This window comes from Lotus japonicus, chromosome 4, assembly GCF_012489685.1.
Source record: "Lotus japonicus ecotype B-129 chromosome 4, LjGifu_v1.2".
NCBI classification, from domain to species: Eukaryota; Viridiplantae; Streptophyta; class Magnoliopsida; order Fabales; family Fabaceae; genus Lotus; species Lotus japonicus.
In genome coordinates, this window is record NC_080044.1 from 12,763,677 (window position 1) to 12,788,690 (window position 25,014).

General features: G+C 35.9%; 3 protein-coding genes across 5 annotated transcripts; all 3 read left to right on the forward strand.

The window, feature by feature from the left end:
- The first annotated feature begins 10,288 nt into the window (after positions 1-10,288).
- LOC130712323 (uncharacterized) lies at positions 10,289-11,197 on the forward strand. The gene is made up of 2 exons (XM_057562160.1): positions 10,289-10,481; positions 10,587-11,197. Exons 1-2 carry the CDS (start codon positions 10,289-10,291, stop codon positions 11,195-11,197), a joined length of 804 nt encoding a protein of 267 aa, XP_057418143.1.
- Positions 11,198-13,637: 2,440 nt separating this feature from the next.
- On the forward strand, positions 13,638-14,381 carry LOC130712324 (uncharacterized). Its single transcript, XM_057562161.1, has one exon. The coding sequence runs from the start codon at positions 13,638-13,640 to the stop codon at positions 14,379-14,381; it is 744 nt and encodes a 247-aa protein (XP_057418144.1).
- A 5,628-nt stretch (positions 14,382-20,009) lies between these two features.
- LOC130710890 (BTB/POZ domain-containing protein NPY5-like) lies at positions 20,010-24,813 on the forward strand. Of its 3 annotated transcripts, none has more exons than XM_057560274.1 (4): positions 20,010-20,934; positions 22,117-22,186; positions 22,337-23,503; positions 24,109-24,813. In XM_057560274.1, exons 1-4 carry the CDS (start codon positions 20,873-20,875, stop codon positions 24,631-24,633), a joined length of 1,824 nt encoding a protein of 607 aa, XP_057416257.1. In that variant the 5' UTR covers positions 20,010-20,872; the 3' UTR covers positions 24,634-24,813. The 3 variants fall into 3 exon arrangements, with proteins under 3 accessions (XP_057416257.1, XP_057416258.1, XP_057416260.1); XM_057560275.1 differs by lacking the exon at positions 20,010-20,934 and adding an exon at positions 20,945-22,021 and having other exon boundaries at positions 22,117-22,212; XM_057560277.1 differs by lacking the exon at positions 20,010-20,934 and adding an exon at positions 20,945-22,021.
- Positions 24,814-25,014: the final 201 nt, after the last annotated feature.

The window sequence follows — 25,014 nt, forward strand, 5'->3', positions numbered from 1 at the left end:
TGTGTTATATTAAGGAGAGAGAAATGTTATTATTGGTTAAGTGGATAGTGAGAGTTGTGATAGGTGAAAATTGAAGGTGGTAATTAAGAGATATAATATTAAATGAGGGTATATAAGGAAGAAATAGAAAAAAAGTGCATTGGTTTTGCAAAACAACTTATATTTTGGAATATAGTACCAATTCTAAAACAACTTACATTTTGGAACGGATGAAGTACTTTTCTTTAGATATTTTGCTATAGCCCTTGAATGGATGTTGTTTGTTGTGGTACATGTGTTCATCTTTTCATTTATCATTTCTTTTATTTATGCCCCCACAGAAAATCATAATGAGTTCTTTTGGTTTGTTTGTTCATCCTGTTAAAAAAACATAGAATTCCATGAAAGGTTATCCCCCAGCCCTCTATGACCCATATTGTATACCTCAGACACGGTGGTGCTTCTACCTGTAGGTTGTAGGAGTCATGTTGAGAAGGTTGTACCAATGTCAAGTCTCTATAATGGCCAAATGGTATATGATGGCTGCAATAGAGGATCTCATATCATAACATTCAATGTAGTAACCAAGAAGCGTTGGACTTCTTTCCTCTGCACCCCACTGAAATTTTGGAAGGAAAAAAAACAAGAGACAAGGGTTCAATTTCTGAGAATAGTTCCAAGTATTCTTTATTCTTATCTTTTTTTAATTCTTCTACCTTTATGATAAATTTAAATTTGATGATTTTTGGAGAGCATGTAGTGTTCATTTGATTTTTCCATTTTAAAACTCATGAAGGTTGTTAAGTTATGTTAGGACATCGCAAAACAAAAAAATTTGTAAATATTTATATAAAAACTAAATTAAATCATTCAATATTTAGAAAACAACCACAAAGAAATATAAATATTACGCTTCTTAAAAAAGTCAAACGCATTTATCGCAAAACTAAAAAAAATTCAAATTTTTATTTTCTTATACTTAAGTAAAATTAATTTTATTTTGTTAATTTAGAAACTCTATTTTAATAATCATAACAAAATAATATAAATTTTAAAAAATTTCATGTTATACACAAAAAGACACGGGTCAAAAACTTATCTACAAAATAGTTTTGATACATTAACAAATTAAATAATTTTTTATCCGTTAACTAATATTAGATCTAAATTAAATTTTTAATGAATTTTGGTCATTCTGTAGATATAATAAAGAAGAAGTTTTCGCAACCTTGAGGGTAAAATAATAATTTAACAATTTTTATACTACATTGAAAATTTGATTATAATTATTTTGGTAAAAATGCAAATTATTCTCCCATATTCAATCACAACCGTTCGTTTCATAGGAATCTCACTGTCCTTTTGCATTCCCTAATCTATTCACTAAGCTTAATTGTAAAAATCAATGCATTCACATAGGGGTCCTAAGAATCTTTGAAGAGACCTTCAATATTCTTCAGTTTTTTAAACCTTCAATATTTTTCAGTTCTTTTAAACCTTCAATCTTATGTACAACTTAAATTATAGGTATACATACCTCTTTGTCCATACTTTTTTTACCGGTTTTCTTATATGATTTCATAGATTTGTTGGTCCATTGATTTGTATGCGTTTCACTATGAATTTTCTTTTTTTTGGATTATTAACCTTTTATACACTTTTTAGTGTTCTAAAACCATCACAAATGTAGGTGTCCAATAGTGGATTATATTGTTTTTATGTCCACCAATCTTTTTTATTCGGATTCTTTCCTTTCTTTTTGGTACATAGGAAAGATAAATTGCTCCCTCTCGGGATCGATCTCTAGACCTTCCTCTCCCCTACCCATATGCCCCCCAGCTCTTACCACTTGAGCTATCATTAGAGACTCAGTTTCTTTCGTTAAATGTTAATCACCTCGCATATTATAAAAAAACTTCACATTTTCAAACGTTAAGTGGATTAATTATTGTATGAAAGACATAAAGAACATGAAAAATAAGATGGTTTTATAATGTAAATCACCCCAATTTAATTACTGTGATCAAAACAATATCATGATTATGGAGTCATAAATATCTAATTAAAGAGTTATCTTTGTAACTTATATCCTACTTATTTGCTTTATCGTCAATTAAGGTTTGTAACTGATATCCTACTTATTTGCTTTATCGTCAATTAAGGTTTGTAACTGATATCCTACTTTATTTGCCTCATATATTATAAATGACCCAACTTCTTCTTCTTCTTAATTTCTACTACATTTATGAGGTTCATTTTGACAATAAAATTCATTCAAATATTCAGATCGTAAATGAGATATTACTCAACTTAATATTCATATGTTTTTTCGTTGATTTCAAATACTCTCATTGGGACACAATACTGTTTGAGTTGGCAACATTAATATCATGGTGGTGTTAGGGCAAAAAATATGTTTAGAACTATGAGGGATCATCACATCAGCACATTGGGGTAAACAACAAACACAAGTGTGTTGAACACCTCATATTTCACCTAAAACCTCAAAACGTTAGGTGTATGAATCATCTTACTTATAAACAGCTCAAAATTGTCATTTTATTTCTATGTTAGACTTTTTTTTTTACAGAAAGGTGGAGCTTTCATTAATGAGAAATACTCAAATCAGAGGTTAATATGCCTACTAAACCAGTAGGATACTCCTCTAATCCAACAAAACAATAGTTTGTCAAACTTACTCACACTTGATAGACTTACTCACACTTGATAGTGACTTTTATAATTATTTGAATAAACAAAATAAAATTAACACAAGTTTTTAAAAATTACAAACGACGAACAAAAATGAATATCCACCGTGCATCGCACGGGTAAAAAATACTAGTTATTACATAATAAAATATTTTGAATATTTTTATTAAGGTAAAAATAATTTATGAGTGTAGTCCATTTTAAAGTTTATGTCCAGCACACTATGTGAGTGTGAGAGAATCAAGTACCCACTCCATCATAACTTGCATCACGTTAAATTTGAGTTTTACGATGGATAAAACTCTGTAAATAAAACGTTTGCAATATGTTTTAGGGTCACTAAGCATGCTCCTCTCGTCAGAAAAAACAAACATCATCAAGTTTAAGTGAGTAAGGATTTGAAAAGCAAAATAGACAATTATTCCATATCATCAATTTTTCGCAATGGCTGAAGATATGTGACATCGCATGATTTTTTTTCGTTTTCGTTATTAATGTTATGAATATGCTCATTTATATATTTACATGTTTAGATCAATTTTGTTCTTACACTCCCCTGTCTCCCCAACGATCACAATTGAGTTAACTTTATTGGATTTTAGAAGATTTCAATCTGCATGCTATTTGAGACGTTTAGGCTGTGTTTGGTTTGAAGGGAGAGAAAGGAAAAGATTGAGAGAGGAAAGAAAGCACGCATTTTAAAATCCTTTCCTTCATTTGGTTTAGAAGAAAGGATAGAGGGAAAGAAGAATCTTGGTGGGACCCACATTACAAAACTTTCCTCCCAAATTGGACGGAAAGCTAAGTTAAGGAAAATAAACTGATGGAAACATGTTATAGAACTTAAAACTTCTGATTCTAGAAGATTCACCATTTAACCATACATGCTATTAATTCCACCGTAGAAAATCAAGACTGGACTATAATTCGCTGAAACTGAATTAGCCGCTGGTGAGCTAGTATAGTGTTCACTAGGGGTGTATAAGGGACGGGTTTTGGTTAACCCTAACCCGACCCTAAATATTTAACGGATCAATTCATAGACCCTAACCCGTCCCTAGACCCGAAGCAACCCGACATTATGCGGGTCCAATTTAGGACGGGTCTATGTAGGACGGGACCGGGTTGGCCCGATGGACAATAAGTCTAAGATTATTTGATACTAATTGTAAAATTTAAAGATAATAACATATTAAAAGAGTTATAAGTTGGAACTGTTTTTTGGAAGAAAGAACTTGAAAGGATCAAATTCTTTCATAATCTATTGCACTTGTGAGGTTTACATTTTGTTTGATCTATATACACGTGTCACTCATTTTATTTGATCATTCTTCACTTGTCTCACATGTGCATCATACACAAATGATTTTCTCTCGTTAGAGCATGAAAGTATCCATAGTTTGATCAACGAATTCATTAGGTAGATGTTAAACATTTTATTCTCATCCACATGGTAAGATAAATTTGAGCACCATGTATCACATTTTTTGGTTTCCCAAGGTATCCCCACAGCCGACAGCCATGAGACTAATCCTTCGAGGCTCTGAGATCACGTTAAGTGGGTATGCCTCTCCCAACAAATGTTTCTCCATATGCACCGTCCAGGAATCGAACCTTGGACTAGATGGTTAAGGAGCCAAACTATATCATTATAACAAATTAAAATTTTATAAAATATATATGTGGGACGGGTCAGGTGACCCGAGTGTCAACCCGAACCCGACCCTACCCGAAGTCGGGTAACTTAAAAATCAACCCGAATTCGGTCTCTTTTATTGATCGGACCGGGTTCAACCCGGCCCTATAGGCTTGGGCCGGGACGGGTTTGCAGGTAGGGCCGGGTCTTGTACACCCCTAGTGTTCACGAATGATCTTCCAGTCAGTAGATCAATGAAAAAGACTAGGTGTATTGCTCAAGTGAGAAAAAGATGATTTGATACATACAGAAGACCCCCTTTTATAGTGGGTGAGTCTCTAACCCTAGCTCTCATTCCTATTACACAGTCCATTGACTAAAACGGTCGGGTCGCACTGATCAGGGTGGGCTTCTTGATTTTCCCGTCGGTCATGCTGTGATTGCGAGTCATCCGTGATTGAGGGGACCTGACCGTAGCTTTGACTTTGTCGTGATTCGCGGATGGGTGAGTCATCGATCTGGTCAAAGCATCATGTCTGTGTTGGCCCTAGAGTATTTTTGGATGGATGAGCCTCTTGGAGTAACTAAACCGGCTCGGTGTCAATGCTATGTCCACGCGGCCCAGTCTTAAGACGACCCGGATGTGCCCCCTGAAGTGGTATGTCCAGCCTAGTAATAGTGTTTCGTCCGGTCCAAATCGCGGAACGGTCATATAGGCATTGAAACAAGTATTAAATAAAGTTTTTTTTTATGACATTCTGAGCTCAACTAACACATTTAATTGATTCCTCATCTTTTTTACTGTTACATTTGCTTATTTAACTTGGCATCATTATTTCCTGGAACTTTCAGAAGCACGTGGTCATGTTTTACATTATGTACGATGGTTCCTCTTTCAGTTCTTTCGTTGTGGACAAGAACACTATGCTTTCTGAAAGGTATTTTTCTGCTCCAAATTCATGCCCCAATTCATTGATAATTGCTTTAATTTTCACTGCCCACTCCACATGACTGGTTACCAATAAGGCATTGCAATATGAAAATTCCTCTGCAAGGTTTTTTTTTTTTGAAAATAAGATTCATAAGTTGAGTCTTTCCAAATAGTATATGGTTATTATCAGACATGTTTAGTAAGACAAAAATATATCTTTGAGATCTGGAGTAAAGTTTATATGGTTTGTTTGGTTAAAGTTCCTAATCACATTTGCAAGTGTCAATTTCGTAAGTTGAGTTTTTTTAATGATATACTTACAAGTTCCTAATCACGTTTGCAAAGTGTCAATTTTTTGGATATTTTATCGAATATTCGAATTATTAGGCACATGTAATGTAATGATATGTCTTGATTCATATTTGAGGAGCTTTATGCACATACATGTTGTACATAATATCTAAGCATTTAAAGCTTTCATAATTTTTTTTAATTTGTTAATTTATTGTAACAAGTTTTCTATCAATTTATTGATGTACATCGGGCACTAAAAAACTAAATTCAGTGGGTTGTCATAATAGTTTAGCACTTCATTCATTAAGCAAACAGTTGAAGGTCTCAATCTCAACTTTTATAAATGAAATTTTTTTTTGATCAACTGCATATTGCTTAGTCTTGACCCAGAAGCCAAAGTTACTCTCACAACATAATTATCGTCTGAGATGATACTTTACTTGAAAAAAATCATGGACTAAAAAACTTGTACTACATTCTCTAAGTTGGGTTTTTAAATCATTCTCTATTATTTATGGCTGCGTTTAAGGTGGGTTAGTTTCAAAACTGGCCCACTGTGGTCCAATTTCATTATTAGGTTAAAAGACACAAATGCCCCCATCTTCCCTGTTCAAAAAAAAAACTGAATCTTTTTTTCTGGGTTCATCGTTGAAGAAGAGAGAGGTTGAAGAAGAAAAACTCAGATCTCTCTTCCCCTCTCTCACCGGGACCTGCACCTTGCCATAAAAAAGAACCACCTGAACTAGAAGCTCCGCTAGAAGAGAAGTTGTTGTAGGAGGCGAAGAAACTGCCGTGGGAGGAAAGGAAGAGAGGCGCGACCCAGATCGCGACCCACTCCTTCTTGTTCAGATGGAAGAAAGTGTTGTATACGGTATAATTAATTAGGTTACCTTGTGGTTATTGTTGTTGTTGGTGGTAAGGGGATGATGAAGGGAGGTCGAGATAGCGTTCGGAATCGAGGTCAGGTTCGGGAGGAGGAAGGCGGCGCTTGAGGCGGGGAGGGAGGGGACCAGAGAGAAGGTCATGAACATCGTAGCGATCGATGGAGAGGGAGTTCCAGTCAACTAGAGCTTCCGGCGAGTTGACGAACGCTGCCATGGCGTCGTCGTCGAAGAACATCGCGTGTCGCCCAACCAACTCGAGATCCATCGATTCTCCACCCTCCGATTGCTTCGATTTGATGATGATTGTTCGATCAAAACCCAACTTTGTGGGCTCTCTCTCTCTCTGAAACAAAGATGATGAAATTGAAATGGTTGCTTTGACCATGGTTTCTTTAAAAGTAGAATCTTCTCCTTGATGATTTCAGATCTTGATGATTTCGTCTTCTCTTGCCTTTCATCTCCAAGGCTGTTAATTTGGAAAATAGAAGATAATTTGAAAGCGACGTATGATGTTGAATGTTCAAATGAGTTTGAGGCATGAAAGGTTTACACTACTGCAGTTTTTCCTGCATTTTTTCTTTCAAAAAAAAAACGAATGATGATGGACTTCAGTTTTAGGAAATTAATATGTAAGAAGGGTGTTTTAGGAAATTGATATGTATTAAGTAAATGAATTTTTTTATTGTTAAAAAATCTGAACCATTAATATTAAATTTTTTACATCTAACAGTGATAAAAAAATTGGACCACGGTGAGCCAGTTTTAAAACTAGCTCACCGTAGGCAGAACCATTATTGAGTTAGAAAGTCAAATACCTGCTTATTATAATTTTTGGTTTTATAGCTTGAACCGGTGCATTTAAAAAGAATCTTCTTAAACATGTTTGGGATCCAAGGTTACAGTTTTTGAGTTGTGGTGCGGTTCTTCTCAATGTTACTGGGCTTTGGATTTCTAGTATTTCGAGTCATGGCCATGGCCGTGGAAGTGCATTTTTGGCTAAGCTTCTTTCTGTTGAATTGGGACTTAATCATGCTTGGGATCTTGGATATTGGGTGGTTAAATGCAATTCAGATTGTAGTGATGTGATTCAGGTCTTGCAAACCCAGAATGAGGTGCACTCCTATTGGGCTAGAGATACAATTTCGAGAATCTGAGCTATGTTGAGTTGTGATTGGAAGGTAGAAATCAAACAAATATCTAGAGACAGGAACAGAGTTGCAGATTGACTTGCCCGTGAAGCCTCTCGACCCGTGAAAGCTCTCCTCGGCATGTTTGGAGAATTCCCCCTTCCAAGATAATTGCATTGCTTTGTCATGATGTTGTAGTTTAGTTTTCTTGGTTGTTTCTACTTTGTAACAAAAAAAAAACTTCTTAAAACTAAGATGAATGATTTATTTGATCCTTCTCTATCAGAGTCATGTTTTATGAATTAAGTTATAAGTGCTATATTTTCCTATAACTAACAAAATCAAATTCCATTATTTATATGAAAAATGTTTGTCAAGTTCTAGCATATGGTATGACTCATGCAGCAATGGGCAAACAATAATATTGTATGATATATTGTTTTTTTTGGTCAATTGATATTGTTTTTTTTTTAAGATGAGAGAGAAACAAACGGACTGTGTCTCCAAATAATATGGGCCTGTGGTCGGAGATCCAATTTTCAGGTGGACATTGTAGTTAAAGGGCCACTGGAACAACATGAAGTGTCTTTCAACTAATTAAAACGGTTGGGCCTTAAAAAATGTTAAAAAAATGCAACTAAAAAATTGAACGGGCCGTAGTAAGTAAAAGTGAATTCTTCTTGTTAATTCTTAATTTTTGAATTTTCTTTATGTAGGAAAACTAACATGTCTACTATATCACTAATCTTCATACCCACATTTTTTAAAATACTCATTTCGAGCTTCAAATCCGCGTGGGTAAACACTTACATCTATTATCTATATACACCAATTATAGATGATCTATATCAAAGGATTCTCTTAAGTCTCAAGTGACATGATCACCTGAAAGAGATATCTCATCCATTTAAAACATATTAGAAGAAAGTAAAAACTATTTTTGTTGGATAAGATCGCGCCCAAGTGATTGTACTCAACCACCATAAATACAACATTTCCCAATTCTCTAACACTCTCCCGCGTGATTGACTGTCTTAAGACGATTAGTTTCACATTCAAATTTTGTATTTAGAAAAAATATCTCAGTGTAAGCTAGTCCATGTGAATCTAATTTTTTTATGAGCCTCACATCTTTCTGATGCATGTATTGTAGAGAGATAAGCTCTTTTATAAACTTAGCCTCTTTAATTATTGTTCTATTTGGCCTTTTTCTTTTGGAGCTAAGCGTCTAGAACTCCAGTGCATGTGCAGTAACTCCAGTTCCAACTTTTTTTGCCGTCAAAAAAAAGATGTGTCTCCTAGGGTTTTGGGAGTCAACGTTAGCGCCGCCGTCAACTATTGGCTGGGTCGTCTAACCTCTTTCTGTGTCTGAAATCGCTTTCCCTGATTGGTGATCTTTACCTAGGGCATAACACGTGGTTAAGCTGCTTAGGGTTTCTATTTCTGCTTTGTCCTGTACTCTTTTTTTCCTGCAATTTTCGTTTCCAAAACACATAAATGGCTCTCCCTAACATGCCTGAGATTGACTTGGTGGGTGACGAAGACGAAGTTCTGAATATTGGGGTTGTGGATATTGACCCAAATCTGGTGGCGGACGTTTGGCTCATAGGCAAGGTTTTGGCCCCTCATGTGGTGAGCAGAGTGGGACTTATCAAATGCATGGAGAAACTATGGGAGACCAGAAACTGCGAGGAAGTTCGCCATGTGGGTGGAAACCTGTTTGCTTTCAGGTTCTCCTCCACCAACGCCAGAGACCTAGTTCTCCGATCGGGACCGTGGTTCTTTGGTCGGTTCATAATTGCCTTGAATGTCTTCAACACGAACGTGGATCCGAACACCATTCCCCTGAACCGTGTTCCCTTTTGGATCCAAGCTCATGGACTCCCATACACATACAGGTCAGAAAACATTGCACGGTCCTTGGGCAGTGCCTTCGATGGCTTCCTTGGTTGGGATAGGTATTGTGGCCTCAGCCTCCGTTTCAGGGCATGGGTTAATGTTGACACACCGCTACGACGAGGCCAGAGGATTGCTGCAACGGGGGGAAACTCCATCAAGGTTCTTTTCAAGTATGAGAAACTTGAGAATTTTTGCTACCGTTGAGGACGGTTGAACCATATTGCTCGTTTCTGTGAGTTGGAAGAGATGGTGCCACCTGCCTTTGGTCTGTGGTTAAGGGCGGAGGGGGAGAGTAGTGGCTTGGGTCATCGTGGGAGAAATTGGAAGAAGGAGGAAGCCATACCCTATGGGGAGGGCGATGAGCAAGAGGAAGAGGATCACGTTGAGGAAGAAGGCAAGGAACAAGAATTTGAAATCAAGACGGTGGCGGAGGAAAATATAGATAATGAGACTCCATTTGAAATAAACAAAGAAAAATTATTGCTACCCCTGGGTCTGATTTGGCCGAGGGAGAGAATTCTAGTGGTGTGGGAAAGTTGACAAGTGTGGCTTTGAAGGACCCAAAGGACTTGGGGAAATCTTCACAACCGTTCTATTTTGACAGCAAAAAAGTTCCAAAGCAAGTGGGGAAACAAGTGGCAAGGAAGGAGCTGGGAGTGCAAATCCGTGAGCCACATGACAATGGAATAAATGGCAGGAAAAGATATAATGTGGCATCATCTTTGGCAGGTCATTTGCCTACTGGTTTTTCACCACCGTTGAAGAAATCTAATACCGATTCTGGATTGGGGATGGCGGAGACTGCTGAGCAGTCCCGCCCACCTCAATGAAGATCATATCGTGGAACTGCCGTGGGCTTGGGAACCTACGAGCAGTACGGGCCCTCAAAAGGCTCATCCACTCAAAAGATCCTGATGTGGTTCTAGTTATGGAGACAAGGTTGTATAGTGCTGAGGCTTTGAGGCATAGAGGTATTGGTGGTTTGCAAAATGTTTTTCCAGTTCAGTGTGCGGGACAAGGTAGATCACGAGCAGGAGGTTTATGTCTTTTTTGGGGTAATGAGGTTGAGGTGGAGGTAATAACGGCTTCTTTAAATCATATTTTATTTAATATTATTAATTCAGATGACAGGTCAGAGATGAGGTGCTTGGGAGTTTATGGCTTCCCAGATGAGAGGAAGAAAGCGACTTGGGATATGATCCGACGATTTACTCCACCGAGTTCTATTCCTTTCATGTGTTTTGGAGATTTTAATGATATTCTCTCCCCGGCAGATAAACTGGGAGGGGATCCACCGGATATTGAGAGATTGCAGGAGGTGTCGCAGGCGTGTGTTGATTGTGCTCTACATGAGGTGGATTTTTCGGGTTACCGGTTCACTTGGTCAAATAAAAGGAAGAGGCCTGGGACGATTGAGGAGAGATTGGATTATGCACTTGTTAATGCGGCATGGGGATCTTTTTGGCCAGTTACTTCTGTATACCATTTGCCTCGATATAGATCGGATCATAATCCGATTTTGATCTTTAGTGGCACTCGGAAAATGCGGAAGGAGATGGCTAGGGCTAATTTGTTCCGTTTTGAGCAGATGTGGCTTCAAGAGGGAGACGAGTGTGCGGAAGTGGTGACAGAGACTTGGGGGAGGCTCCGTGCGGACCTTCCATCTAAGATTTCTCAGGTGGGAGAAGCCCTTCAGGGGTGGGGAAAGGAGAAGTTTGGGGACCTACCGAGGTAAATTTTCGAGCAGAGAGGACTTCTTGAGAAGCTTCAGAGGAGGGATCAGACGGAGGAGGTGGTGGAGTTGACTAAGGAGGCTGAGAGAGTGTAAGACGGTTTTCTTGAGCAGGAGGAGATTCTTTGGGCCTAGAGGTCGAGAGCAAATTGGCTTAAATTTGGGGACCAAAATACAGGTTTCTTTCATCAGAAAGCATCCCAGAGGAGGCGCAGGAATCTGATTGAGATGATTAAAGATGATCGAGGTAGAAAATATGAGGATGACAGAGATATATCCAGGGTGCTCTCAGAGTACTTTGTTGCTTTATTTTCTACCTCCAATCCGGTTGGGGTGGAAGAGACGACTGAGCTGGTCTCTGGCAGGATATCTGTGGCCCATTTGGGGATTTTAGCTCAACCTTTCACGAAGGAGGATATTGAGGAGGCTCTTTTCCAGATGCATCCGACAAAGGCTCCGGGGATAGATGGCTTGCCAGCTCTCTTCTATCAGAGATTTTGGCATATTTTAGGTGATGATGTGTCCCAATTCTGTTTGGAGATCTTGAGTGGAGCACGCTCACCAGGTACTATTAACCAGACTTTGCTTGTTTTAATTCCCAAGATTAAAAAGTCTATGCATGCAAACCAATTTAGACCTATTAGCTTGTGTTGTGTGGTTTTTAAAATCATCACTAAAACAATTGCAAATCGTTTGAAAATGATTTTGCCGGATTTAATTTGTCAATCTCAAAGTGCCTTTGTACCTGGGCGTTTAATTACGGACAACGCTTTGATTGCGTTCGAATGCTTCCACTACATGAAGAAAAAAATTAATGGCCGAAATGGTATGATGGCTTTAAAATTAGACATGTCAAAGGCTTACGACAGAATTGAGTGGCCTTTCTTAAGGTCGGTTTTAGTGAAAATGGGCTTCCCACTCTGTTGGGTTAATTTGATTATGAGTTGTGTCTCATCAGTTAATTTTTCAATTATGTTAAATGGGAACCCTCAACCTCAATTTACACCAGAGAGGGGTTTAAGACAGGGGGATCCTTTGTCTCCTTATTTGTTCATCCTGTGTGGTGAGGTTTTCTCTGCTCTTATTGAGCGGCAGATGTCTTCTTCCAGTATGCATGGTATTAAAATTGCTCGTTCTGCACCTACTATTTCCCATCTTTTGTTTGCAGACGATAGTATTGTGTTTTCCCGTGCTGATGTTCGTGAAGCAGAATGTGTGAAAACCATTCTGCGGACCTATGAACTAGCATCGGGTCAAGTGGTAAATTTAGATAAATCAATGCTTTCAGTTAGCCGAAATGTGGCAGATATTTGTTTTCATGAGCTTACACAGCTGTTAGGAGTAAAGGCAGTAGAAAGTTTTGATAAATATCTGGGTTTACCCACGATTATTGGGAAGTCAAAAAAACAAATTTTTAATTTTGTTAAAGAAAGAGTTTGGAAAAAATTAAAAGGTTGGAAAGAAAAATCTCTTTCTCGTGCTGGAAGGGAAATTCTTATTAAGTCAGTGGCTCAGGCTATTCCATCTTATGTTATGTCATGTTTCATTTTGCCTGATGGTATTTGTGCAGATATTGACCGTATGATTGCTCGCTTCTTTTGGGGCGGTGATGTGTCTCGGCGGGGACTACACTGGACAAAGTGGGAGAATCTTTGTAAAAATAAGTGTGAAGGAGGTCTTGGTTTTAGGGACTTCCGAGCTTTTAATGAGGCATTAGTGGCAAAAAATTGGTGGAGATTATATATGTACCCGGATTCTTTGTTGGGTAAGGTTTTTAAAGCGGCTTACTACCCAGCTGGGTCTCTAATGGAAGCAAAAAAAGGGTATAGACCGAGCTATGCGTGGTCTAGTATTTTAAAGGCAGGAGCTAGAATTGAGGGAGGCTTGAGATGGCGAGTGGGAGATGGTGCCCGGATTAAACTATTACAAGACAGATGGGTCCTCACTAGTTTATAGACAGGATGCTATTGAAAGTCTACGATTGGAAACGGTGGCAGATTTAGTGGTTCATGGAAGATGGAATACAGAGTTATTGGATGAGGTGTTTAGCCCTCTAACAGTCCAGAAAATTGTGGCCATTCCTCTTTCAATCCAAGGTAACTTGGATGTACTTTATTGGCATGGAACCTCTAATGGTATTTATGAATGTAAATCTGGTTACAATTATATCAGGAGCTTGGTTACTCGACAGGAGGCCTCAAGTTCCTCACGTCCGCTGCTGTCCGCTAGTCATTGGCGCCGGTTCTGGTCGAGCCCAGCTCTCCCACGGTGCAAGGATGTAGCGTGGCGAGCGGTGCAAAATTTTCTTCCGGTGAGAGGTGAGTTGGCAAGGCGCGGAATGCGGCTGGACCCTTGTTGTGCTTTCTGTGAATCAGAGATAGAAACGTGTGAGCATCTGTTCTTGAAATGTCCAGCGGTTGAAAGAGTGTGGTTTGCTTCAGACATGGCCATGAGGACGAAAAATTTCGGCTCCATGCAGGCATTGCTGGCTGCGGTTCTTGAAGAGGACGATGATGACTTCACAGCAGCGGTCCAGCGGTTGATTTACGTCACTTGGGAAGCCCGCAACTCCTTGGTTTTCAATGGTCGACGCTTGGAGGTGGTGGATGTGCTCCGTCGAGCCGCCACACTCATGCCATGGAATGATGGAGTTCAAATTCCAGGTCCAGCCACGGGTTCAAGCTGTGCATCTTGGAAGAGGCCAGAGGTAGGAGTTATTAAACTTAATTTTGATGCTTCAATTAAGAATGGTTTGGGGGGCTTTGGTATGGTGGCAAGAGACTCAAATGGGGAGATTGTAGGGGCTGCTGCTTTATACCCCGTAAATGCTCCTTCTCCTTTGCTTGGTGAAGCTTCTAGTTTCCGATGGGCGCTACAATTAGCGGTGCATTTTGGCTTCCGTTCAGTGTGTTTTGAAACGGATTGTTTACAGCTTTTTGAGTGGTGGAAGAAGGGGAGAACTGACTTATCTTATTTGGATACTATTGTTAGGGATTGTCGTCTACTAGCTACGGCTTTTAGTTCTTTTAATTTTGCTTTTGTAAGACGCACTGGTAATTTAGTTGCAGACTTTCTGGCTAAGCATGCCTCTGACTTCCCCAATTCTGTTTGGGTGGATGAGGTTCCGCATGCTGTGGATCACTTGGTGATCAATGATGTAATGGCGTCTTCGCCTGTTTTGATTTAATTTAATTGCAGGTCAATTTCAAAAAAAAAAAAACAAAAGGTTGATTAAGAGACATAAGACCCGCAATAAAAGTCACATATTCAATGAACAGTTTCTATACATGCTCCTCCTTCAGTAATTAACTTAATATTTGTTGGAGATCGAGTACGATTCTCATGATTAGTTCATGTTTTCTAGGAACTTTTTAAGCATTCATACAAGTTCCAGGTGCAGTTCATTCTTGACCATAAGAATCAATCTCCACGTGCCTTGTGATGATGATTTCTGAAAACCTTCCTCCTATTTGTACTATTTGCAAATCTCCATGATATGCTTTAAGCTTTGGTTTTTGATATCCTTTCTTTTAATCCAAAGGAAAATATTAGGTGTTTACCTTAATATTGAATGATGCTATAGGCAGGGATGTTCAAATAACCTCATTGTTCTGTTTTTATAAGATTTGGCGAGCCTCTAGAATAGTTAGTGAATTGCATTTGGAGTACTTTTTACTGATTGATTTCATTATCATAAAGGTGCTTCAAAATTAGCTTGATTCAAATATGTGGAGTCCATATTGAATCACTATTGCTAATGTGTGACTCAAATTTTTTAATTAAGCACTAAGGTAACAGAAAGTTGTAAAACCATTTAATGCATGCTAGTATGGACAAGTTTGTAGAACCATGTAGAAGAAGAGTTCAAGTTTCAACAAACTTGTTAGTAATGGATTGAGGAGCTCAAATTGAATATTCAAACTACCTTTGCTTAATGATGAAACATAACACTTAGCTTCCTTTGGTTCTATGGAGTTTGGCAGGATTAAAAACCAAACAAAAGAAAAGTAATGGAAAATAAAAATCAGTTGTTGGATAGGCATGAAAACTGTCACATGGACCCCATAAAAAATATTTCCATCAATTTTTTCATGAAAATGTATAGAGACATTGAATGCTCAATATTACCCTTTTGTTTTAACAAGTGCTATCAAGATCCTTTGGTTATGATATATCTTGGACTTCTTAATAGCTTCTCCACAGTTCAAGATAGAAAAATTACATGGAGAATATGACTAACCTTTGGAAGGTTGAGGTGGAGACCTTGCTTGGCTAGCAAGGTTGTCAATTAGCCTTCATTTTCAAAGGTGTGCCAATAAATTGGGATACCGCTGGACATGTCAATGTAGACATTATGATATTTTTGTCCTTGATAGATATCTTGTTGGATGAGGTGATAAACATTACGATGGACAAGTTGTAGCACAAAAGATAGTTATTGCAGATAATCCAATTGATATGATGACCAAATCTTTCCCTACAAAAAAAAATTATGAATTACCTAAATTTGTTAAATGTAAGCAAGGGTTGTGATGTGCTTATGGACATTTTGCTTGAAGATTGATAAAATGTTGGATTTAGTAAATTAGACTCAATGTGGAAAACTGTTAATGTGTGACTAATATTGGCTAATTAAGCACTACGATGACAAAATAACATGCTATACATAAATGTGTATATCTATATCTATATCTATATATATATATATAATATATATATATATATAAGGTTTAATTCTAGAAACCTATGACACATGGCACCCCCAAAGTCATCCATTTTCCCTCCAAGAAAGAAAAACTTATCCTACTTTTTTGTCCCAACATAAACCATGACTCACTTTAATTATTGTGGTCTAATTTAATTACAATTTTAATTTTCAGTTTTCTTCTATAATCATAAATTTGAAACAATCGCAAAACACATGTCTAACACTCATTGAATTAAATAATACGGAAATTGTTTTTTGTACATAATAAATGGAATTTGTTATTATGTAAAAAGAGATATTAACAAAAAAAAAAGGATTGAAACCCATTTTTTTTATACAAAATTACTACAACACAACTTTTAAAATAAAAATTTCATAATGTTTTAACATTATAAATAAATAATGCAAAATTTTAATTTTTCTAAAATTCATTTATTTGTTTTTCTTTAATATTATGGTTAAAATGATTTTAAAAGATTAATTTTTTTTTTGAAATTCGAATTTCCCTTATTATAGTAATTAATTAAAATCTAATAAATACTAGATTAGTTGTAAAATGAGTGTGATGAGCAAATGAATTTTTGAAAATAAAATAAATATTGAATTTTTAAAAATTCCAGCATCATTCTTTTTTTATTTGAATTTTTCGATAACTTTCCAATTGAATAAATACTTCCTTTTTTAGATACTATAATTTTTATTTCTTATAATTGAAATTAATGTTTCAAAAAGATTTGAAATTAATGGCTCTAATTAATTCCTAAAAGAGAAAAAGTTTGATGCATCGGCGGTGTAAAGTTTTTTTACACCGTCAACCAATCAGATTTTAAGGATGTGGGAAAATCTCTCTTTTTATTTAATTTCATTAATTGACATGACACATCCTTGAAATCTGATTGGTTGACGGTGTAAAAAAACTTTACACCGCCGGTGCATCAAAATTAAACTCTTCCTAAAATTAATGATTATAATTAGTTATCTTTTTGAAATTCAAATTTTAAAAACATTGATGCTCAAGAATTGATAATTTATTGGAACTGAAATAATTTGTAATAAATAATGAAAACTTTTAATTAGATTAGACAAGATTAATTAAAGAATTTAATTTTCAAAATGGAATATTCCTTAGAACATTTAATACAAATAATTTTGCTGATATGTTTAATTTCTGATTAATTTTTCATTGACGGATAATGAATATTTCATTTTAGGAAAAAATTAAGCATCAATAAATTAAAATTATTAATTTATGAAATAAAATTACATGTTAAACTTATAGCATTAGTAACAATTTCAGCATCATTTTGTGCATACCTCATCGACAACAAGGCAAGGACTTTTATTTTCCGCCATTTTCTATTCATCCTATACTTCTTCCTCCCATCTTTGGGATTTCTTATGAAAAAAACTCATCCTGTTTTTTTTTCTCTGTTCGTCTACTCCATGGCAAGTATTTTCAACCTTCTTCCATATTTTCCATACTCCTCTCTTTCCACCCTTCATTTTTCTATTTCTCAATTCGTTATTCGATTTCATGTTAAGGAACTTTTCACCTTCAATTTTTCTTTCATTTGAAACAACTATAGAGAAAAATAATTTATCAATCATGTGCAAGCTTTTTATCTTAATGCAAAAAAAATTAATTTTGCTATACCTGCGCATTGGTTAGAATTCATTTGCTCTTTTGAGACATTTCTCACATTATTTCTTTAATCTATAACTTTTTCTTTCACCCGTTCTTTGTGGCATTGTGTTTATCTTATTTTGATTTATTATTTTTAGAGTTTTATTTCCATTTTTTATTTTATAATTCTCCACCACTGTTATTATAAGTTTATTATTGGTTATATTATCCTCTTATTCACCCATTTTTATTTGTTGTTTAAAATGATTTATTTCATGTTTCATGATAGGGGTGTTCGCGGTTCAATTTTAAAGGAAAAATTCATCCTATCCAATCGTTTTGGTTTTATAATTTAATCATCCAATCGTTTTTTTTTTCAAATCCGAACTAATTTTTATCAGTTTGGATTGGATTGGATTTCAGTTTTTCAAAAAAAAACTAAAAATCTTGAAATAAGTAACGAAATAGAAAATAAAATCATAAAACAAGAAGCACTGTAAAAGTTACAGAGACAAGATATCATTCTTAAAACTAACATCAATATTGTAAAAAATGAATTAAGTACACACTGATATGATGATTGTTAAGTGATGACTGTAATTTGTAACACTACTGCATTTCATTGACAATATCTAATTAACTCTATCTAAGTTGATTATCAACCAATGTTTCAAACATATTGTTTTGAGCAAGAGGCAAAGAAGCAGAACAATGAGGATTTCACTTTCGCTGAATGAAAAGAAGACATATGTCTCCTAACTTGGAAAAGGTTAAACACATTACTGTAAAGGTTTGGGTATACATGGAATAAAACATTATAAATATGGTTAAATGAGTAGTTATGTATGTCAAAATTTAAATAAATAAATACTTTCGGTTTGGTTAGGATCCGTTCGATTTTGAACATGGGAACTGAAATCCAAACCGATCCATTAACAAAATATAGGTTTTTGCGATTTTCAGTTTTTTGGATCGGTTTGAGCGATTTTAATTGATTTGGTTCGGTTATGAACACCCATATTTCACGATCCTATTATTTACTCACTCTTCCATTTTCGATTAACCATTATATATTGTTTCACCCCTTTTTTAAATCATGGAGGGGAATGACATAAATCCTTCAATTTATCTGCTTGGATTGATAAAATGAATTTTTCCTTCATCGTCCCTGGTAGGCGGTGGTTACCAAAGGTATGATCGAAGAGCCAAAGACAATAAAGGGGAACGAGTTCAAACTTAAAAGAAATAGTCATGTGAGACTTTATTCAAAAATAAGAGAAGCCTTTAGATCTAAATAATTTTCGTAAATTATCTATTATTTTGGTTTATTTAATCTGGTGATTTTTTCCTATGATTTGATTTGAGTTTTATTAGAAGTGAGGTTTCATTTTGTTGTTACATATTGATTTCTCATCGAAATTAACATTTTGAATCAAAAAATATATTATTATTATTATTGTTATTGTCATTATAAATAGAAACATTGATATGAAAAATAATCAATCAAATATTAATAATTAAACATGTATTAAAAATTAAAAATATTGATTTAATGTATATACAAAAATTTGAGTGAATTTAAGTCTTAGAATTTAAAATATTTAAATTTTTTCATATTTAAATAAGTAAAAAATTATGGTAGATCATTACACAATTATCATTATTAAGAACATATAATTGAAACAATTATTAAAATAAATTTACTAAAAAGATACAAAATATAATATTACACAAAATTTAAATTGTAAATAACAAACGGGTAATTCCGCTAGTGAATAGGGAAATTTAAAAAGAGAACTATAAAAGAATTCAGCCACTAAACATTTACAATAAATTTCTCAGTAGATATAGTGCGTTATTGTTTAAAAGTTGAATAAAAAGTAAAAGCAGGCTCAATCAATCCATCTATTTAGTTCCACTATAGTTACATATTTTACTTTTGCTTGAGTGATTGAGTTTCTTTCCCATCTCTAGAATACCACAAAGTCACAAACACTAACTAACATTTTCTTTTACATTGCATTGCATGCATCATGCAAAAAACTGACACAGTGGTCACTGAATTTGGTAAGGAGTCCTTATGGTCATTTCATGGCCATCGCATTAGGGGCTATTATTTTTTATTTTACTTTACTTACTTCTAAGCTATAAACTGGACCAATAAAGCTAATTATTCACTTCAAAAGTACACACCTTTAGACTCATTAGTTAACCTTTCATTTTCCCATCGCACTTTCATTTTCTAAACATGTTTTTCTAAACAAAACCATGTTGGACAACTAGTACTGTTATTTCTTGTGTGAATGCTTTTTCTAAATAAAAAGTATTCTATAGTCTCGACAGTCATGTGATTAATCATATTGAGATTTGGAGAATATTAAGTAGATAAATCTCTCTCGACAAAATATTCTTCATACTAACAATTCAAAAATCGTACCATCGAATGTTTAAGGTACCGAGCTATCTATCTACTGAGTCATTTGCTTTTGTTTTGTAGTTTAACTTTAAGAAGCCACGAGATGAGAATGGGAAAGAAGAGAAAGGTGGTGGGGTGGTGGGGGCGAGTTTGCTGATTCAAAAGCTCAAAGAGAAAGAGAGAGAAGGAACATTCACATTCACATTCAGATGATGGTTGGCTTTTTGTGTTTGTGTATCAACGGTTGCTGTCAAAGAAGATGAACAACTCATCTTTTTGAAACGAGTGGCCTTTTGTGTTTGGTTGGGTAGTAGTTTCTGTGATATGTGGGGTTCTTCTTCTCATGCAATAAACTCTCTACTCCTTGTCGTGCCTATTCTACATTAGATTCTTCTCATTACTTTCCAGATTCAAACATGCATTCAGATTTGAGATCTCTTTGATTTGAGTGATCATCCCCTCATCCATTTTCCTTTCCTGTTATCTGCTTCTACTTGTTTTGTACTTCTCCATTTGTCCTGCTATTTACTCTGTTCTCTTCAAATACAATTCTGGTATCTACTTTGTTTCTGAGGCCAGAAAGGGTGTTGTGGGAAAGTGTAGAGAAAGAAGGAAAGGAAGAAAGTGTGTAGATTCATATATAAACATAAATTTTAACAAGGTTTGGGCGGTGGTGTCAGTGTTGAGCAAGTGGGGGTGTCTCTAATCCCATCTTCACATTTCAAGTGACCAAAAGATAAAATTAAATTGTTAAAATAAACTATTTTAGTGGCCTCGATTTGTCAAAAAGATTCGGTTTTAATAGGAAATATACCATATTTCTATTGGATCCTTCTACCCTATCTATCCACTGGATTTTTGCATGTTACTCACATTCTTTCAAAAACACAAACTCTGAGTCGGTTGGTTGGTTGTTTTCATTTGGCCAAGATGAAGTTTATGAAACTTGGATCTAAGCCAGATTCTTTTCAGAATGATGGTGATAATATCAGGTTTGAGATCATTCTCCTCTCTCTAATCAGAATCTCACTTCATTTGTGATGTATATATGTTCTAGTTTATTTCCCTTTTCTTTTCTCTTGTTTTAGCTCTTGCATAGATATGTGTTTTGGGCTTCTTAATGCTGATGATTTCTTACTAATTTCCTTCCAAATCCCAGTATTAGTTTCTTTTTAGTTTGGTAATATTTGAAAATTCTTGTGTTTTCACCCTATTCTTAACAGTCAATCCTAGTTGGCACCAAATCAATGCCAGTTTCATGATTTTTACTTTTGTGGACTTTTCATTTTTCTTATACATATGCAAAAATCATCTAAGTTTTGGACTTCTTTTCCAGCAAAAAAGATTGGGCAATGATCTTATTCTCCTAGTAATTCTTAATGTTGAAACTGCCATTTCCTCCAAGCATGAAGCTCTTGACTCCAGAGTGGACTCTGTATTCTACAGGGTTTTATCTTTTTTTAGAATTATATTGTTGGAGAGTTTAATTCATTTGCAAACAAATGTGTTTTATACTTTTATTTGTGGATTTGCAAATCCTTTCACTCTTCTATATTCTGTTAATTTCCAATTAATTTCTTTTCCATTTTTTTCCATTAGTACCATCCATTCCTCCCTTTTCCATTTAATGGACAGCCTATAATTAATACTCTAAAATGTTCCATAATCCACCTTACTTTGCTGGTTATACCAGTTTTCAATGCGTTTCTTTCCAATTTTACAAAAACAAAAAACTGGTTTATTAATGATTTTGCATGTCAACTACAGTTCAGGGAGTACACAATAGAAATATATGATTAACATGTAAGCCTATGCAGTTTTTAACATATAGGACTTGCTTATGTTACCAACTCACTTCTCTATCGTATTCTGAGCTTCCATGTTTTGGCTACATGTTCTACACCTTGACAATATCTAATGGACAGAAATATATCCATCTATGTTGTTATTTCAGTAATACTAACATGTGCTGTAAGCAATGAGAATAAAGAGACATAGTGTTCTTTCTTTTGGTGGTTAAATATGTGCATCAGTGCATTCCAGGGAATCTTAGTTTGCATGTCACTTTTTTCATCTTTGGTATGTTCAGTTCATTAAATTTTTCTTCTTCCTTTATTGCTTCTTCATGTTGATTTGTTTCTTTCATTTAAAACATGTACTAACATATATTTCAGGTATGTGGTGGCTGAGTTGGAAACTGATGTAGTCATTAATGTTGGAGATGTAAAATTTTATCTTCATAAGGTACTAAGACTCAATCTGTCATTAAGGTGATGTAGTAATCTGATATATTGTTCAAATGGTTTATGAACTGCTAAATTCCTTGTCAATTAAGGCATGGCAATTAATGGTTTCTGCTTCTGATCATGATCTTAAACTTATCTATATATGCAGTTTCCACTTTTGTCAAAAAGTGCACGCTTCCAGAAGCTGATTACAAGCACAAATGAAGAGGAGAACAATGATGAAGTCCATATCCATGACATTCCTGGAGGACCTGCTGCTTTTGAAATATGTGCCAAGTTCTGTTATGGTATGACAGTCACTCTCAACGCCTACAATGTCGTCGCAGCTCGCTGTGCAGCAGAATATCTTGAGATGTATGAAACTGTTGAAAAGGGAAACCTCATCTACAAGATTGAAGTCTTCCTCAACTCCAGCATTTTCAGGAGTTGGAAAGACTCAATTATTGTTCTTCAAACCACCAAGTCTCTTCTTCCATGGTCTGAGGAGCTCAAGTTAGTGAGCCATGGTCTTGACTCCATAGCTACCAAGGCTTCAATTGATGATACATCCAAGGTGGAGTGGTCATACACCTATAGTAAGAAAAAGCTACCATCAGAAAATGGTAATGATCCTCCCTTTATGAGGAAACAACAAATGGTCCCAAAGGATTGGTGGGTGGAGGATCTTTGTGAGCTCAAAATTGATCTCTATGAAAGGGTCATAAGAACAATCATAACCAAAGGCAATGTTTCTGGTTCTGTGATTGGAGAAGCCCTTAATGCTTATGCCTCCAGAAGGTTGCCTGGTTTCAACAAGGGTTTGATCCAAGGAGGAGATGTTGTAAAGAATAGGTTGTTATTGGAGACCATAATCCGGTTATTGCCTGCGGATATGGACTGTGTACCTTTCAGCTTCTTGATGAAGTTGTTAAGGTCAGCTATTGTGTTGGAATGTAAAGAGTTGGAGAGATCTGAGCTGATGAGGAGAATTGGTCAGTGCCTTGAGGAGGCTAAGGTGGCTGATCTTTTGATTCGCGCCCCGGGTGGTGGGGCGCTTTTTGATGTTGATGCTGTGCAAACGCTTGTTGAAGAATTTGCACAGCACGCTCAGAGTGAATCTCTGCTAGAAGATGACCTTCAGGAGATGACTTGCCCCAGGATGGTATCAGATTCTTCTAAGGATAAGGTAGCGAAACTGGTGGATGCCTATCTTGCTGAGATTGCGCGCGATTCCGGTTTACCTATTTCAAAATTTGTCAATCTTGCTGAATTGGTATCAAGCTTCCCAAGAGAAACTCATGATGGTCTTTATCGTGCCATTGATATGTACTTAAAGGTAAACTCTTGTACTTTAAGTTTTTTGTCACCTGCTAAGATCTTTGTCCTAAATATATACCTGAGGTTCTGAAATTGGACAACTCAATGGAAAACTCAATATATGCATTACTCTTAAAATTTTGGATAAGCCTCACTCTACCCCAGTAGCCGGTTCATAGGTGGGGCGGGTTGAGTCGATGCACTTATCCCCATCAAGGAATATCTACAAGGAGATCAAGGTCAATTCTTTTTTATTTCATATTTTAAGAGATTACCCAACATGGATCTAGGATTGTCTCTAATAACATTAGAATTTTGACTAGGCTTAACTTTATCCTAAAAGCTAGCTCTAATATGAGGATTGCTCTCCCATTTATAAGTTTTGCAATAGCCATATCTCTAGTGTGGGACTAAACACAAACATATATGTAATCTCATTAATCTCTAGAAGGAAGATAACATTAACATATGTATGTTCATGTTGATGGTGATTTAGTGTGATGATTTTTGTGGTAATCTTGAGATAAGATTTGAACATTAGATCATTCAGAACTGTCTTTGCTTATTGATTATAAATAAAGACAAATGGAGTGATCACATTGATATTAACAAAATTTCACGCAGGAACATACTGGAATCAGCAAGAGCGAGAAGAAAAGAATATGCAGGTTGATAAACTGCAGTAAATTGTCTGCAGAAGCTTGCATGCATGCTGTGCAGAACGAACGGCTTCCAATGCGCGTCGTCGTGCAGGTTCTCTTCTTTGAACAGATGAGATCCACGACATCTTCTGAAGGCAACAGCACACCAGATCACCATTCTATCCGGGCTTTGCTTCCTGGCGGATGTCACGGGAGCTCGAGGTCCACTACTACAACCAATGCAGAAGAGGAATGGGATGGTGTGGGAGCAATGGAAGACACAAAATCTCTGAAAGGTGAACTTTCTGCACTAAAATTATCAGGTGGAGGTAGCAGAAACCGCAAATTGAAAGGTATCATGTCAAAGAAGATATTCTCCAAGATTTGGTCAAGCAAAGAAAGGAATGGTGAGTTAACTAGCTCTGAGACATCAGAGAGCCCTGCTTCTACTGTTGTAGAGGAAACAAAATCTACCTCATCTAGAAGCAGGAGAATTTCAGTTTCATAGACCATATTCTTTTGCAGATTTTGAGTTCCATTCAATTGTTGTATAATCATTAGCAGTAGAAGTTAGAGCATAGTGACATTTTCCAGCTGATACATCAATGGAACTCATATCAAATGTTGGCATGCATGTGGTTGAAAAATGAAGCAACACGAAAAGTATATGTCAATTCTTGTGACTCCACCTCTCTGATTCACAAACTGGTGATACCAAATCAAAATCCATTTCTCCTTCCTTTTCTTTTGAAATATTTGTTAATGCATTAATTAATCACGTGGCAAAGAAACCAAAACATCAGAATTCACAAAAGGAACCACAACATTTCTCCATCCTTTCTCCCACGCCATATGTAATGGACCAATAATCATCGAAAACGCCCTTGAA